The following is a 17,157-nucleotide window of genomic DNA, read 5'->3' as shown; positions in this document are numbered from 1 at the left end:
AAAGGAAAAACTATATGAAGCGAGCAGTCCAATGAAACATTTTACTATGCCTCGACAGTTGCCATGCATAATTATGTAGAAATAAAAATCCATGGTGTATCAATCTAGGGGCACCTTCAGTTATAAAAAGCACATATTAACGGACAAAATATGATTATGAAAATTCTGGTGTTATTCGAGACTTTAGTCTCTGGTGCTTGAGCGTAATTAAATCATAGTTAAGCCTTATAATTTAAAGCTTGTAAAATGTATTAATCTACAAAAAAAGATAATATCATTCACTGTTATTTCAAGGCACACATCCTTAGCGTTAAAAGATCCCAAATAGCTTCTTCTTCTTCTTTTTCTTTTTTTTCTTCTTCTCCATCTTTTCTCCGTCATCACCCGATTCAGAGCTGCTAGAACTACTTGAACTTGAGCTTGAACTGCTTGATGTATCAGATTCAGCCGTTTCTTGTTTTTCTTCTAGAGGTTCCGGCTCTGGCATAGGTTCTGGTACAGGCTCGGGTTCATGCTCCCAAAGAATGTTACGAATGGCTTCATACATTGCACGTAACCATAAAGATACCGCAATAGCACCAGCATCTGGTTGTGCATAGCCTTCTTGGCTCACATAACTGGCTCTTCCTGCCCTTTATGAAAAAAAACTATTAATCTTGAATAATCTCTGTTCAAGTCATATTTAAATCTATGTATCTTTTATTTATTTTTTTTCTATATAGTGGAAGATTATCAGTAGTGAAAATTGTTTTCCGACTCTTTGATTCCTAGCAAATTCCTAGTAGGAGATTTTCTGTCGGGTTGCTAGTGGCTCATTGGCATATAACACGTTCGTATAGGCTACTGTATGTACTAGTTTATGTGTATTGGACTGATTGGGAAGTAAAAGATAAGTGTACGCATTTAAACGTAGTCCCTTTCAACACGTCACTTTAATAATTTCCTCCTAAAAGCCCAATAGCTTCGCTAACTTTCTTTTGCCAAAAGTTTAAGAGATATCTTGCATATATTAGGGATCGAACGACATCTTGCTGTAATAAACTACAAACTGCCTTCAGCTACCACTCAAGAATAGCTCGGCATAATCATAGTTGTGAATTATATTTGGCTTCAATTAGCTTCTTTAAACAAACTGTAATGGCAAATTTTGAAAATCACATTCTTAGCGCGATCCTAAAATAATTTTCTTTTAAAAAACTAAATATTGCAAGATGGTGTTTTTGTGGTCTTCAGTAACTTTTTATAAATATCATCTTTTATTTCTTTGTATTTCCCGTTTTTAATATTCTTACACAACTCGTTACAAGATATAAAGCGGTTCAAGGAAAGTAAAAAATAGTCACTTCTGTTAACTCTGAAGATTGTGACACTTCCTGGAATAGATTTACAGCAAAACTAGGTCTCCAGAACAGTAATTTTTCGCACGCTTTTTTGCCGATTTTTTATTACAAATGTTGAGTAAGTTTTAAACTTTTGAATGTAAGTCTTAGAGCGGGAAACATGCCACGCGTGGGTCAGTTTTATCTTGTAATCTATATTGGATTATAAAAGCCGAAATGGGACACCGGTTTGTAGAATCTATGGTACCTTGTCTTGTGGAAATGGGAATCAGAAAAACAAGGTTTATAATACCAGAATGTGGAACTCGTACAATTTTAATATAGTAGAACGTGATTCTAACAACCTTGGAAACTTTTTATATATGGATTTCCGAAGAACTTAAAGTTAGTCCCTGTCTTGCCTTAATCCAGTCCAGTTCTTGCCTCATGTTTGCTTTGTATAATACATTCATAGTTTATAGAAAAGAGACTCTAGTAGTATCCCCTTTTACGAGAACCCATAGCTCTGAACAATTCGGAACACGCTTACCAATACGCGAATACCAATATTAGATGTTTATCAATGTAAACCCAGACATCAACAGGCGTGTTCTGGCATTATAAACCTAGTTTTTAAAAGTTTCTGTTTTACGGCATAAAATGACAGAAACCGGCACTTTCTTAAAAAGTAGACCAGAGTTTTTTTTTTTTTTTTTTTTTTTAAATTGGTTTCGAAAAAAACAAATACGCATCCGTTACCAAATTTCTCGGAAAAAATATTAAATTTGTGTTTTTGTGAATAGAAACTTGAATTTTCTGCAGCGGGATTCTTAGAAATGCTGAATATGATTGTGCGATTTACATCAAGATTGCACCCTTTTAGGGGGTTGATTTCCCGTTTTCTAAAATCACAAATTTTCTCAGGCTTGGAACTTTTTATGTGTAATTTTGAGTTTAATAAATTTTGAATATCTTCAATAAACACAAATAGCAGATTCTTTCGATATATTTATTGTCGTCAAAATTTCTGTTTTTAGATTTTCGTTTACTTGGGCACCCTTTATCAACTAGTGCCTAGTCTTTACCTACTATTAGGACTATCGGATTCTCTTTAATTCGTTACCACAAACTGTTTGAAATAACAATGAGAGTCTTGATTTTTTTATATTTTTTTAAGCTTTTGACAATGTGGATTTTTCGGCATGTATTATCCAACCTATTAGGCAAATTCTTACTTTCTCAGATGCAGGCTACACACTTAAACACAATAGATTTCCGAAGTTTTTGATTTAGTCAACTATAGTACTTTCATCCCCCCCCCCCCTATAAGATTTTCTTTTGTTAGAAGCAGTATTGGAAATAGTTAGAGTAGTAAGAGCCGAGAAACCAAAATCTTTTTCCCTCATTAGAATGTTTGACCTCTTTTTGCAAAAACGTTGAGAATTTTCATATGCTAATAGCCCTTTTTAAAATTGGGCAAATCTAAAATTAATGAACTTGCATATTTAGAATCAGTATAAATTGTAGATGCTTTTAATACACACATCGTGATCAACCTTCATTTTTTTACTTGTGTTTCTATTGACAAGGTTCACTCTTTACTTACAGCTTGCTACAATAAACTGCTTGATCCAGGGCTCTCTTGAATGTGAGAAATATTGTCACCGCTTCCCCACCCCTAAACCACCGTTTTGTATATTCAAATATATATATTTATGCAACAATGCTTCCGTCATCCAGTTTGCCACTTTTCAAGGAGATTTATTGGAAATAATCTTTTTATACAAAGTGTCCCTCCCTCTTTTGTTGTAGCAAAGATATGCAATTCATATTATGAATATAATCTTGTTTGTTGCACTTAAAAGACTTGCACCTAAAAGTTCTAAAATATTCCTCAGAATAAAGGGAGACGAGGGAGAAACTCCCCTCTCCCCTTCTTCTCCATTTTATTGGAAAGCTCACTGAGGGTTTGAGGACTTTGGCATACATAATTACCTTTTGATGCTTCTAACACCCTCTCCCTACACAGGGAAATCTACCGACCCTCCTCCGAATATATCCGTAAACTTGGAACCTTAATAGACAATACAGTCTTTAATAATTCTAAAACGATTTTCGATCTGAAAATTTTCATGCGATAACATTTTAACCTTAATAATTACAAAGAAAGAGAAAAAATGTTTTTTTTGGCAGAATATGCTGTATTTTTCTTTTAGTTTATTACAAAGTATTGGAATGCATATACATATTGTGCATTTTCCCAGGAAATGGGAGTGGGTTGTCGCCCTCTCACATCCTTTCGGGTGCACTTGTCTAGAGGTTCACAAACCTGGAGGACTTCGTGACTGGTCACTTCTTATTATACTTTTAATAGATACTTTGTTGATATTTTGCATATAACAAAATTGTATTACATATTCTTGGAGATTTGTTTGAGCTTTGTGCTTGTTAACAAATGCATTTTTATCATTTTGTGAACGATAATACCTCCGAATCAAAGGTCATCGATAAACTGACTCTTGCCAACCATTTCAATATCGTGTCTGTACAAATGTTTATCGTTTTACATACATCTGGAAATATAGACTATAAGAACCGAGCAAAATTTTAATGGAATCACTGCACAAGAGTGCTTCTGCTTTGAAAATAAATAGGCTACTTAAGAGCTAGAAATTTTTTGGGCTTGGTTTCTTGCCCCCTTTCTGAAAAAAAAAAAATCAAAGTTACGCTCGTCTCGCAGCACACTCCCCCCTCCCAAGTAATTCCTCTATGCGCGTCGACCTCGGTATAAATTCTTGGGTACTCGCTTGCAGTCCAGCGCTAGTTGAAATGGCTCGAGTACCTTGAAATGACAACACTGATCACGTCAGGTAAGATTTTGACGTTAAAACTGGTTTTGGTGCAAAAATAAAGTCAACATATAATAACAAATAAAAACCTTAAAGAACGCTAGCAAAGACACAAAAAATAAAGGACATAATTTCAAAAGTTGACTACTTGCTCTGCTTTTGTATAGCAGTTTTCCTGCTATTTTGCTAAACTCTTAAAATTACAACAATGATTTCAAAATTTTGCGCGACTCAGGGTTAACGTCAAAATTTTGCAGAATCTAGTCTCTGTTCTTTTTTCTATCTCTGCAAAATAGCCAATAAAGAATAACGTAAGCTATCATCAATAACTGCCCATGTTTGCAGAGTGTTCGCGGTCCTGCAATTTATCCAAGCCGTTTCTTCCTGCCTCTGAAGCTGGGGATAATTAATCCTGCTTATCAGATCAGTAATTTAGGCACACTCAGGTATGCTAACAAATTCGCCATGATTTTGTGATCCGTGCCAATGTCCCATGCGTGTGAAAATGGTTGTTCCTATCAATTGACAAATTACAGAGGAGATAGTTGAAACAAGCGAATGAACAGAAAGTAAGAAGAGTCGGAATGATGATTTGTTGGGACATCAGTAGTAAGTATCTATGGAATTTGCCTGCGCCCCTGTACCAAACAGGTTTCTGGTGGGTATAGCCTGGTTTGGTGGGTACAATCTGGTTTCGTGGGTACAATCTGGTTTGGTGGGTATAATCTGGTTTGATGGGTATAGTCTGGTTTGGTTTTTCAAAGAGAGTGAGTCTTGTTTCGCTGTTAATAAAAGGAATTCAAATATTTTGTCTATGAAATAGAAGCTAACTCAATTTGCGAAAAGGTATTCCATTTGCACAACTCTGATCTGATTGAATTGTCGCCGACAATGAGATGTAATCACTGCTAAGCCTTTTGTTATTGCGAGAGGGTTACCAAATTGGTGATTAAGACGGGCTTTGTCTAATTCTAGCCGGAAACTCAGAATTGATAGGAGGCAAGATCAAAAAAGGGGTAATTAGTGATTGGATAATTTTTTAACGTGAAATCTCTGAATAAAATATTTTTGGAGAAATTATTGAAAAGGTATAGTTTATTTATTCTAAAGATAATGACAAATAACTTTCCAGAGAATGTACTTGACGATGGAGAAAAAGGGTTAAAGTGATTAGCAGTTACGAGCGAGGATTCCCCTCTGGTCTCTGAATTGCCTTATGTTCCTAGGTACCTTTCCAGAGCATGTACTTGACGATGGAGAAAAAGGGTTAAAGTGATTAGCAGTTACGAGCGAGGATTCCCCTCTGGTCACTGAATTGCCTTATGTTCCTAGGTACCTTTCCAGAGCATGTACTTGACGATAGAGAAAAAGGGTTAAAGTGATTAGCAGTTAAGGTAACCTCAATGGCGTTTGAACAGTGTTGTCAGTTTAAAATAGAGTCTAATGTTATAGTATACTAGAAAGTAGATACTAAGAGAGATGTAGATGGCAAGAAAAGAATTTTAATAATGGATAGCTCTACCTCTCCGACATGTTCTGTATAAAAAGCAAGTGGTGCTTGAACAGTGTTTTCAATTTAAAATTGTTTAACGTTATACTATACGAAGAAGTTGATACTAAAAGGGATGTAGATGGCAAGAAAACTGTGTTTATCTCTTTGGGATGTTTATGTCTCTTTGGGCTGTTTGTGTTTCTTTGGGTTGTGTGTGTCTCTTTGGGCTGTGCGTCTCTTTGGGGTGTTTGAGTCTTTTTGATCTGTTTATATCTCTTTGGGCTGTTTGAGTCTTTTTGGTCTGTTTTTGTCTCTTTGGGGTGTTTGTGTCTCTTTGGGCTGTTTGTGTTTCTTTTGGCTATGTGTGTCTCTTTGGGCTGTTTGTGTCATTTTGATCTGTGTGTCTTTCTTTTGGATGTTTGTGTCTCTTAGGGACCGTGTGTGTCTCTTTGGGCTATATGTGTCTCTTTGGGCTCTTTGTTTCATTTTGATAAATGTTTCTGTCTTTTTGACGTCTTGGGATGTTATTGATCTTGTGAATGACGATTGGAAATATGTTTTCCGCTGTAGTATGCTAATCTTTTCGTCTTTAATCTTCAGTTTTGTCGTTTTTTGTCTCTTCTGACTGTGTGTGTGTCGATTTTGGCGGTGTTTGTCGATGCGTGCTGGGTTTGTCAATTTTTCCTGTGTGTGTGTCTAATTTGACAGTGTGTTTATCTTTAGGCTGTGTGTGTCTCTTTTGGCTGTGTGTGTCTCTTTAGGCTGTGTGTCTCTTTGGGGCGTTCGAATCTTTTGGTCTGTATGTGTTTTTTTGGGCGTTTTTTGTCTCTTTGGGGTGTGTGTGTGTCTGTTTTGGCTTTGTGTGTCTCGTCGGGCTGTGAGTGTCTCTTTAGCCTGTGTGTGTGTCTCTTTGGGCTGTGTGTTTCTGTTTTTGCTTTTTGTGTCGGTTTGGGCTTTTTGTCTATCTGTTAGATGTGTGATTCTCGTTGGGGCGTGTGCATCTCTATGATATGTATGTTTCTATTTGACTGTTTGAGTAATTTTGGTCAGTTTGTGTTTATTTTGGCTGGTTGTGTCTCTTAGAGGCCATGTGTGTCTCTTTGGGCAATGTGTGTCTCTTTGGGGATGTTTGAATCTTTTTGGTATGTATGTGTCTGTATGGGCGTTTTTTTTCTCTTTGGGCAGTGTGTTTGTCTCTTTGGGCGTTTTGTGTCTCTTCTGACTGTGTGTTTGTATCTTTATGCTGTGTGTGTCTATTTGGGCTGTGTGTGTCTCTTTAGGCTGTGTGTCTCTTTGGGCAGTTTGAATCTTTATGGTCTGTGTGTGTCTCTTTTGACTGTTGGTGTCGTTTTGGGCTTTGTGTCTCTCTGTTGGATGTGTGCATCTCTTTGGGCCATGTACGTCTCTTTGAGCTGTATGTGTCTCATTGGGCTGTGGGTGTCTCTTTGTGATGTGTGTCTCTTTAGGCTGTGTGTGTCTCGTTGGACTGTGTGTCTTTTTTGGGGTGTCTGAGTCTTTTTGGTCTGTATGTGTCTCTTTGGGCTGTTTGAGTCTTTTAGGTCGGTGTTTGTCTCTTTGGGTTGTGTTTCTCTTTGGGCTGTCTGTGTCTCTTTGAGGTGTTTGTGTCTCTTGAGGCTGTGTGTGTCCCTTTGGGCTGTGTGTCTCTTTGGGCTGTTTGAGTCTTTTTGGTCTGTTTGTGTGTCTCTTTGGGTTGTTTGAGTCTTTTTGGTCTGTTTGTGTGTCTCTTTGGGCTGTTGTTTATGTCTCTTTGGGCTGTGTGTGTTTCTATTTGTGAGTTGTGCGTCTCTTCGGGCCGTGTGTGTCTCTTTATACTGTGTGTGTGTCTCTTTTGGATGTGTGTGTCTCTTTAGGCTGAGTGTATCTTTGGGCAGTTTGAATCTTTTTTGTCTGTGTGTGTCTCTTTTGGCTTTTTGTGTCTGTTTGGGCTTTGTGTCTCTCTGTTGGATGTGTGCGTCTCTTTGGGCCGTGTGCATCTCTTTGAGTTGTATGTGTCTCTTGGACTGTTTGAGTCATTTTGGTCTGTGTGTGTTTCTTTTGGCTATTTGTGTCTCTTAGAGGCCACGTGTGTCTCTTTGGGTAATGTTTGTCTCTTTGGAGTTTTTGACTCTTTTTGGTAGTTAGGGGTCGGTTCAGGTGTTTTTTTGTCTCTGGGAGCTGTGTGTGTGTCGATGTGGGCTGGTCGCTTATACTCGGACAGTTGGTGTTACTATAATGTCTGTGTGTGTCGCGTGTTGCTGGAGGGGTCTATATATGCGTTTTGTATCTTCGAACTGTGTGTCTATTCTTTTGCTGTGTGTGTGTCTCTTTTTAGTGTTTGTTTTGTTTTGGGCTTTGTGTGTCTCTGTTGGATGTGTGCGTCTATTTGGTCCGTGTACGTCTCTTTGAGCTGTATGTGTCTCTTTGAGCTGTGGGTGTCTCTTTGTGATGTGTGTCTCTTTAGGCTGTGTGTGTCTCGTTGGACTGTGTGTCTTTTTGGGGTGTCTGAGTCTTTTTGGTCTGTATGTTTCTCTTTGGGCTGTTTGAGTCTTTTAGGTCTGTGTTTGTCTCTTTGGGTTGTGTTTCTCTTTGGGCTGTCTGTGTCTCTTTGAGCTGTTTATGTCTCTTGAGGCTGTGGGTGTCTCTTGGAGCTATGTGTGTCCCTTTTGGCTTTTCGTTGTTCCTTGGGACTGTTTTTGTCTTTTTGGTCTGTTTGTGTCTATGTTAGCTGTGTGTATGTTTTTTTACTGCTTTTGTCTATGATTTCTGTTTGTGTCTCTTTGGGCTGTTTTTTGTACTTTGGGCGTTTAGTTTATCTCTTGGATATTTTTGTCTGTGTGCAGTTTGTGTATCTTTGAGGTTTGGGTGTCTATTTTGGGTGTTTGAGTTTCTACTGGCTATGTGTGTCTCTTTTGGCTGTTTGAGTCTCTTTGGGCTGTATGTGTTTCTTTGGGCTATGTGTGTCTCTTTGGGCTGTTTGAGTCTTTTTGGTCTGTGTTTGTTTTTTTTTTTTTTTTTCAAAAAAAATATGTTAATACGTTTAAGCAATAAATATCTTTAAGCTTAACCCGTCTTTATTCTTTAGAATAGTTTTATTCATTTCATTAAATTATGAAGAAATTGTAATTAATTAACAATAGCTTTCTTGAATTCGCTTCCTGGACACAATACAGATATTTAATTCAAGAAATCATAATAAAATCGCAAGTAAGTAATAAAGTCTTTATTGTTTTCACCTATTGGATACACAATACTGAAATTTCATTCAAGAAATTATGACGGAATTGTAAAAAGGTAACACACTCATTCTTGAAGACACCTCTTGTATACACAATGCAGAAATTTCATTTAAGAAATTATCAAAAATTGTAAGTAAGTAGCAAATTCTTTCTTGAATTCGCCTCCTGGATAAATAAAAAAAGACATTTAATTCAAGAAATTATGACAAATTCTAAGTAAGCAACAAACTCTTTCTTGAAGTTACCTTCAAGAATTTCATAATTTCTTGAATGAAATTTCCGTATTGTGTATCCAAGAGTTGACTTCAAGAAAGAAATTGTTACTTACTGAGAAATTATTTTCATAATTTCTTGAATGAAATTTCCGTATTGTGTATCCAAGAGTTGACTTCAAGAAAGAAATTGTTACTTACTGAGAATTTTTTCATAATTTCTTGAATTAGATTTCTACATCGTATTTCTAGGTCGTGAAAACAATAAAGAGTTTGTTACTTACTTAGAATTTTGTCATAATTTCTTGAACGAAATGTCTTTTTGTTTATCCATCAGGTGAATTCAAGAAAGAATTTGCTACTTACTTACAATTTTTTCATAATTTCTTTAATGAAATTTCTGTATTGTGTATCCAAGAGGTGACTTCAAGAAAGAATTTGTTACTTACTTACAGTTTTTTCATAGTTTCTTAAATGAAGTTTCTGCATTGTGTATCCAAGAGGTGACTTCAGGAAAGAGTTTGTTACTTGCTTACAATTTTTTCATAATTTCTTAAATGAAATTTCCGTATTGTGTATCCAAGAGTTGACTTCGAGAAAGAAATTGCTACTTACTGAGAATTTTTTCATAATTTCTTGAATTAAATTTCTACATCGTGTATCTAAGTCATGAAAACAATAAATAGTTTGTTACTTACATAGAATTTTGTCATAATTTCTTTAATGAAATTTCTTTTTCGTTTATCCAGCAGGTGAATTCAAGATAGAATTTTCTACTTACTTACAATTTTTTCATAATTTCTTTAATGAAATTTCTGCATGGTGTATCCACGAGTTGACTTCGTGAGAGTTTGTTACTTGCTTACAATTTTTTCATAATTTCTTAAATGAAATTTCTGTATTGTGTATCCATGAGGTAACTTCAAGAAAGAGTTTGTTACTTACTTAGAATTTTGTCATAATTTCTTGAATGAAATGTCTTTTTTATTTACCCAGGAGGCGAATTCAAGAAAAAATTTGCTACTTACTTACAATTTTTTATAATTTCTTAAATGAAATTTCTGCATTGTGTATCCATGAGGTAACTTCAAGAAAGAGTTTGTTGCTTACTTAGAATTTTGTCATAATTTCTTGAATGAAATGTCTTTTTTATTTATCCAGGAGGCGAATTCAAGAAAGAATTTGCTACTTACTTACAATTTTTGATAATTTCTTAAATGAAATTTCAGGCATTGTGTATACAAGAGGTGACCTCAAGAATGAGTGTGTTACCTATTTACAATTCCTTCATAATTTCTTGAATGAAATTTCAGTATTGTGTGTCCAATAGGTGAAAACAATAAAGACTTTATTACTTACTTGCGATTTTATTATGATTTATTGAATTAAATATCTGTATTGTGTCCAGGAAGCGAATTAAAGAAAGCCATTGTTACTTACTTACAATTTCTTCATAATTTAATGAAATGCATAAAACTATTCTAAAGAATAAAGACGGGTTAAGCTTAAAGATATTTATTGCTTAAACGTATTAATCTATTTTTGAAAGAATTTGCTACTTACTTACAATTTTTGATAATTTCTTAAATGAAATTTCTGCATTGTGTATCCATGAGGTAACTTCAAGAAAGAGTTTGTTACTTACTTAGAGTTTTGTCATAATTTCTTGAATGAAATGTCTTTTTTTTATTTATCCAGGAGGCGAATTCAAGAAAGAATTTGCTACTTACTTACAATTTTTGATAATTTCTTAAATGAAATTTCTGCATTGTGTATACAAGAGGTGACTTCAAGAATGAGTGTGTTACCTATTCAAGAAAGCTATTGTTACTTACTTACAATTTCTTCATAATTTAATGAAATGAATAAAACTATTCTAAAGAATAAAGACGGGTTAAGCTTCAATATATTTATTGCTTAAAAGTATTAAAATATTTTTGAAAGAATTTGCTACTTACTTATAATTTTTGATAATTTCTTAAATGAAATTTCTGCATTGAGTATCCATGAGGTAACTTCAAGAAAGAGTTTGTTGCTTACTTAGAATTTCGTCATAATTTCTTGAATGAAATGTCTTTTTTATTGATCCAGGAGGCGAATTCAAGAAAGAATTTGCTACTTACTTATAATTTTTGATAATTTCTTAAATGAAATTTCTGCATTGTGTATGCAAGAGACAACTTCAAGAATGATTATGTCACCTATTTAAAATTCCTTCATAATTTCATGAATGAAATATCAGCATTCGGTATCAACTTGGTGAAAACGATGAATAGTGTATCATTTACTTGCGATTTTATTATGATCTCTTGAATTAAATATCTGTATTGTGTCCATGAAGCTAATTCAAGAAAGCTATTGATACTTACTTACAATTTATACATAATTTAATGAAATGAATAAAAATATTATAAAGAATAAATACGGTTTCAGCTTAAAGATATTTATTGATTAAACGTTTTAACATATTTTTTTTTGAAAAAAAAAAAAAAACACAGACCAAAATGACTCAAACAGCCCAAAGATACACAAAAAGCCCAAAGAAACACAAACAGCCCAAAGAGAAACAAACAGCCCAAAGAGACAAACACAGCCCAAAAAGACTAAAACAGCACAAAGAGACACAAACAGATCAAAAAGACTCAAACAGTCCAACGAGACACACAGCCCTAAGAGACGCACAAAGCAAAAAGAAACACACACAGACAACATACACACACATAGCACAAAGAGACACCAACAGACCCAAAAGACTCAAAAAGCCCAAAGAGACACACAAACAGATCATAAAGATTCTAACTGCCAAAAGAGACACGCAGCCAGAAAGGAGACACATGAAGCCAAGAGATAAAAAAAGCCCAAAGAGACATGGACAGTCCAAAGAGAAAACACAACCCAAAGAGACAAACACAGACCTAAAAGACTCAAACAGTCCAAAGAGACACATACCTACCAAAACGACTCAGACATCCCAAAAAGACACACAGTCTAACGAGATACACACAGCCTAAAAAGACATACATCACAAATAGACACCCACAGCTCAAAGAGACACATAAAGCTCAAAGAAACGTACACGGCCAAAAGAGACGCATACATCCTACAGAGAGACACAAAGCCCAAAACGACACAAACAGCCAAAAGACACACACACACAGACCATGAAGATTCAAACTGCCCAAAGAGATACACAGTCTAAAAAGACCCACCCAACCAAAAGATACAAGCACCGACATACTCGAATTACACACAGCCCGATTATAAAAAACACACCAAAAGACACACACATCACAAGTATACAAAAAAACGTATATACAGACAGGTAACGCCCAAAAGATAAGAAAACCCCAAAGAGACCCACATATCCCGAAGAGACCCACATGGCCTCTAAGAGACACAAACAGCCAAAAGAAACACACACAGACCAAAATGACTCAAACAGCCCAAGAGACACATACAGCTCAAAGAAATGTACACGGCCCAAAGAGACGCACACATCCAACAGAGACACACAAAGCCCAAAACGACACAAAAAGCCAAAAGAGACACACACAGACCAAAAAGATTCAAACTGCCCAAAGAGACACTCAGCCTAAAGAGACACACACAGCCCAAAGAGACACACACACAGGCTAAAGAGACACACACAGCCCGAAGAGACGCACACACAGGCTAAAGAGACACAAACAGCCAACAGAGACAAACACACACCAAAAAGACTAAAACAGCCCAAAGAGACACACAAACAGACCAAAAAGACTCAAACAGCCCAAAGAGACACACAGCCCAAAGGGACACACACAGCCTCAACAGACACAAACACCTCAAAGAGACACAGACAGCCCACAGAGACACACAACCCAAAGAGACACACACCGACCTAAAAGACTCAAACAGCCCAAAGAGACACTTACAGACCAAAAAGACTCAGACACCCCAAAAAAGACACACAGTCCAACGAGACACACACAGCCTAAAGAGACACACATCACAAAGAGACACCCACAGCCCAAAGAGACACATACAGCTCAAAGAGACGTACACGGCCCAAAGAGATGCACACATCCAACAGAGAGACACACAGCCCAAAACGACACAAACAGTCAAAAGAGACACACACAGACCATAAAGATTCGAAATGCCCAAAGAGACACACAGCCTAAATAGACACACACACCCAAAAGAGACACACACAGTATAAATAGAAATACACACTGTCCTAAGAGACACACAAAGCCCAAAGATACACCCCCCAGCACAAATACACAAAAAACGCCCATACAGACACATACATACCAAAAAGATGCAAACATCCCCAAAGAGACACACAATGCCCAAAGAGACACATATGGCCTCTAAGAGACACAAACAGCTAAAAGAAACAAACACATACCAAAATGAATCAAACAGCCCAAAAGACACATACAGCTCAAAGAGATGCACACTGCCCAAAGAGACGAACACATCCAACAGAGACACACAAAGCCCAAAACGACACATACAGCCAAAAGAGACACACACAGACCAAAAAGATTCAAACTGCCCAAAGAGACAAACAGCCGAAAGAGACAAACGCAGCTCAAAGAGACACACACACAGGCTAAAGAGACATACACACAGTCCGAAGAGACACACAAAGCCCAAAGAGACACACACACAGCTCAAAGAGACAAAAAACGCCCATACAGACCAAAAGATTCAAACGTCCCAAAGAGACACACATAGCCCAAAGAGACACACACGGTCACTAAAAGACACAAACATCCAAAAGAAAGACACACAGATCAAAATGACACAAAGAGCCCAAAGAGACACATATAGCCCAAAGAGACACACACGGTCCCTAAGAGACACAAACATCCAAAAGAAAGACACACAGATCAAAATGACACACACAGCCCAAAGAGACACACATAGCCCAAAGAAACACAAACAGCCCAAAGAGACACAAACACCCCAAAGAGACAAACACAGACCAAAAAGACTCAAACAGCCCAAAGAAACATAAACAGATCAAAAAGACTCAAACACCCCAAAGAGACACACAGCCCAAAGAGACACACACAACCCAAAGAAACACAAACAGCCCAAAGAGACATAAACACCCCAAAGAGATAAACACAGTTTTCTTGCTATCTACATCCGTTTTAGTATCAACTTCTTTGTATAGTATAACGCTAAACAATTTTAAATTGAAAACACTGTTCAAGCACCGGTTGCTTTTTATTAAGAACATGTTGGAGAGGTATAGCTATCCATTATTGAAATTCTTTTCTTGCCATCTACATCTCTCTTATTATCAACTTTCTAGTATGCTATAACATTAGACTTTGTTTTAAACTGACAACACTGTTCAAACACCATTGGCGTTGCCTTAACTGCTAATCACTTTAACCCTTTTTCTCTATCTTCAAGTACATGCTCTGGAAAGGTACCTAGGAACTTAAGGCAATTCAGAGACCAGAGGGGAATCCTCGCTCGTAACTGCTAATCACTTTAACCCTTTTCTCCATCGTCAAGTACATGCTCTGGAAAGGTACCTAGGAACATAAGGCAATTCAGAGACCAGAGGGGAATCCTCGCTCGTAACTGCTAATCACTTTAACCCTTTTTCTCCATCGTCAAGTACATGCTCTGGAAAGGTATTTGTCATTATCTTTAGAATAAATAAACTATACCTTTTAAATAATTTCTCCAAAAATATTTTATTCAGAGATTTCATGTTAAAAAATTATCCAATCACTAATTACCTCTTTTTTGATCTTGCCTCCTATGAATTCTGAGTTTCCGGCTAGAATTAGACAAAGCCCGTCTTAATCACGAATTTGGTAACCCTTTCGCAATAACAAAAGGCTTAGCAGTGATTACATCTCATTGTCGGAGACAATTCAATCAGATCAGAGTTGTGCAAATGGAATACCTTTTCGCAAATTGAGTTAGCTTCTATTTCATAGACAAAATATTTGAATTCCTTTTATTAACAGCGAAACAAGACTCACTCTCTTTGAAAAACCAAACCAGACTATACCCATCAAACCAGATTATACCCACCAAACCAGATTGTACCCACCAAACCAGATTGTACCCACCAAACCAGGCTATACCCACCAGAAACCTGTTTGGTACAGGGGCGCAGGCAAATTCCATAGATACTTACTACTGACATCGGGTATGAACAAACTCCGGCACCGACAGATGTAGTACCACATTAACTGATAAAATACTACTCTGGGTCAAGAATAAGGGAACTTGAAACTAGTATCATGGTTGCGGAATGCGGCGCAACTTAGCTAAGAACGAAGTTCAGCCCAGAGCAGCCGAAAAAAAAACGTTTTGAAAAAAAAACTGTCAGGTGAGAAGAATCCCCATTTGAAGCTGATTGAGGGTTGGTTACGATAATTTCGGTTAATCTTAATGGTAAAAATTTATTGCAAATACAAATTTATGGGAATTTCGAAAATCAGCCTGAAATCTCACAAAAATGGAGTAAGATTAAAAATGAAATGCACCATATGGAATGCCCGTAGCCGAAAACCCCATGTGCAGGAATAACAGTCCCCTATCTTGAGAACAGGGGAAATCATATTTTCGCACGGAAAGTAGCTATGTATTTTATTACTGTTTTTTTTTCGTCGCTGCAAGTGGGGCCCTAAACATCAAAGAGATATTTAAGGACTAATTTGAAAGGCTACATCTTCGTATACAAGATGGTATACCATATGAACTTTTTGACTAGATTAAATAATATGCGTATCTCCTAAAATTTTGCTCCTCTGGGATTTGATGTCATATTTGAGCAAAAATCCTTGATTTTGGAACCGAAAACAATGTAACAACACAGAGCAAAATACACTTATGGCAGGCTGAGTTGCAAATTCATAATTCTTCAAGCGAAAAGAAAGAATTAAGCAAAAACTGTTTTTACCTTGCAATCATGTTCGTTGTTTCCTGGGCACCTGCTTCAGCTGCAACTATTGCTTTTCCCAAACTCTCTAAAATTTGGTTTGTATTTCCGTCAAAACCTTCTTCCAAAAATTTGTGCGATGCTGGACATAAAGCATCAAGCTGAACGGGAGAAAAACTATATTTTTTAGAATAAGGAATATGAAATTTGAAAAATATAGAAGAGTTGATAAATTAGTAATCAAAAGTAAGATTATTCAAAAAATAGGTTTAATACATCCATATATAAAGACAGTGAAATATGTAAATAGAATTTACGGCACTCAAGATCAAAACACATGACAGAAAATGTGTCTGGGTATTATTAGGTTGACAATGAAATTTTCAGTACTAAGCTCTACTCATTCGGGGTGGGGGTAATGTGACATTCTCAGAGGGTAATGGGGTTCATGAACATGATTAGTAGATCTTAAAAAGAATATCTTGGATCAGGGAAGGAGCAGCAAACCCACGATGGCTTGAAATAAATTAAAAAAAATGAAAATAAACAACCTCAAGAAATTGGAAAACCTAGCCATTGCATAATCAGCCATTGGAAAATTCTTGAAAGATTGTACCAGTCACTATGAAGGAGGTTTTGGGCAATATCCTAGAAGTCAGCCTCGAGAAAAACACAGAAACAAAATTTCCGTAAATTTCTGTAATTCTCGACAGAAAATATAATTTTTTCTTAATCAGTTCATCCTTATTACTTTAATAAAACAAAACAATACCGCTTGCTTTGGAAATAAAATCGTAATTTTTTAATCGTAGGCGTTAAGCACAGTTTATATAATTAGCAGTATGATATTTCTATCTCACCCATTATAAAAACCCGGACCGAGGTGCGATTGCTCCAGAGAATGTATAAACCGGTATAAACATAAGCGGCATTAGATCTTTTCACGGGTAGACAAAGAATAATCACCTACGGAACAAGTACTGACAAAACCACTTGGCCGGCTCACCAATAAGTGCAGAAATAAGTGGGAGGAGCTTTTTGTTTGCACCGAGAATGAAGAGCCAGAAATCATCTGCGGTAAACTTACTGGATAATTATATAAACTGTGGCGTTAAGCAACGACATGTCTCGGTAAAATATTTCAA

At 36.4% G+C, this 17,157-nt stretch overlaps 2 protein-coding genes across 2 annotated transcripts in view; one reads left to right on the top strand and one right to left on the bottom strand.

Moving 5' to 3' along the window:
• Positions 1-17,157, top strand: part of LOC148951419 (sepiapterin reductase-like) — a 28,502-nt gene that overhangs the window by 3,244 nt on the left and 8,101 nt on the right. The gene's annotated exons all lie outside the window — the stretch shown is intronic.
• The window catches only part of LOC148951418 (triokinase/FMN cyclase-like), a 41,140-nt gene continuing 24,195 nt past the window's right edge, over positions 213-17,157 (bottom strand). Inside the window, exons 7-8 of the mRNA XM_089090871.1 lie at positions 16,034-16,173; positions 213-632 (exon numbers count right to left, since the gene is read on the bottom strand). Coding sequence (XP_088946997.1) covers positions 311-632; positions 16,034-16,173 — 462 coding nt within the window. The 3' untranslated portion in view covers positions 213-310. The remainder of the gene's footprint in view (positions 633-16,033; positions 16,174-17,157) is intronic.

The sequence above is a fragment of the Artemia sp. Qi Xiang Cuo genome, chromosome 6 (assembly GCF_049724085.1).
Source record: "Artemia sp. Qi Xiang Cuo chromosome 6, ASM4972408v1, whole genome shotgun sequence".
In the NCBI taxonomy this organism is placed as follows: domain Eukaryota; kingdom Metazoa; phylum Arthropoda; class Branchiopoda; order Anostraca; family Artemiidae; genus Artemia; species Artemia sp. Qi Xiang Cuo.
Note: the sequence above shows the minus strand (reverse complement) of the source record. Positions and strands in the feature narration are given on the sequence as shown.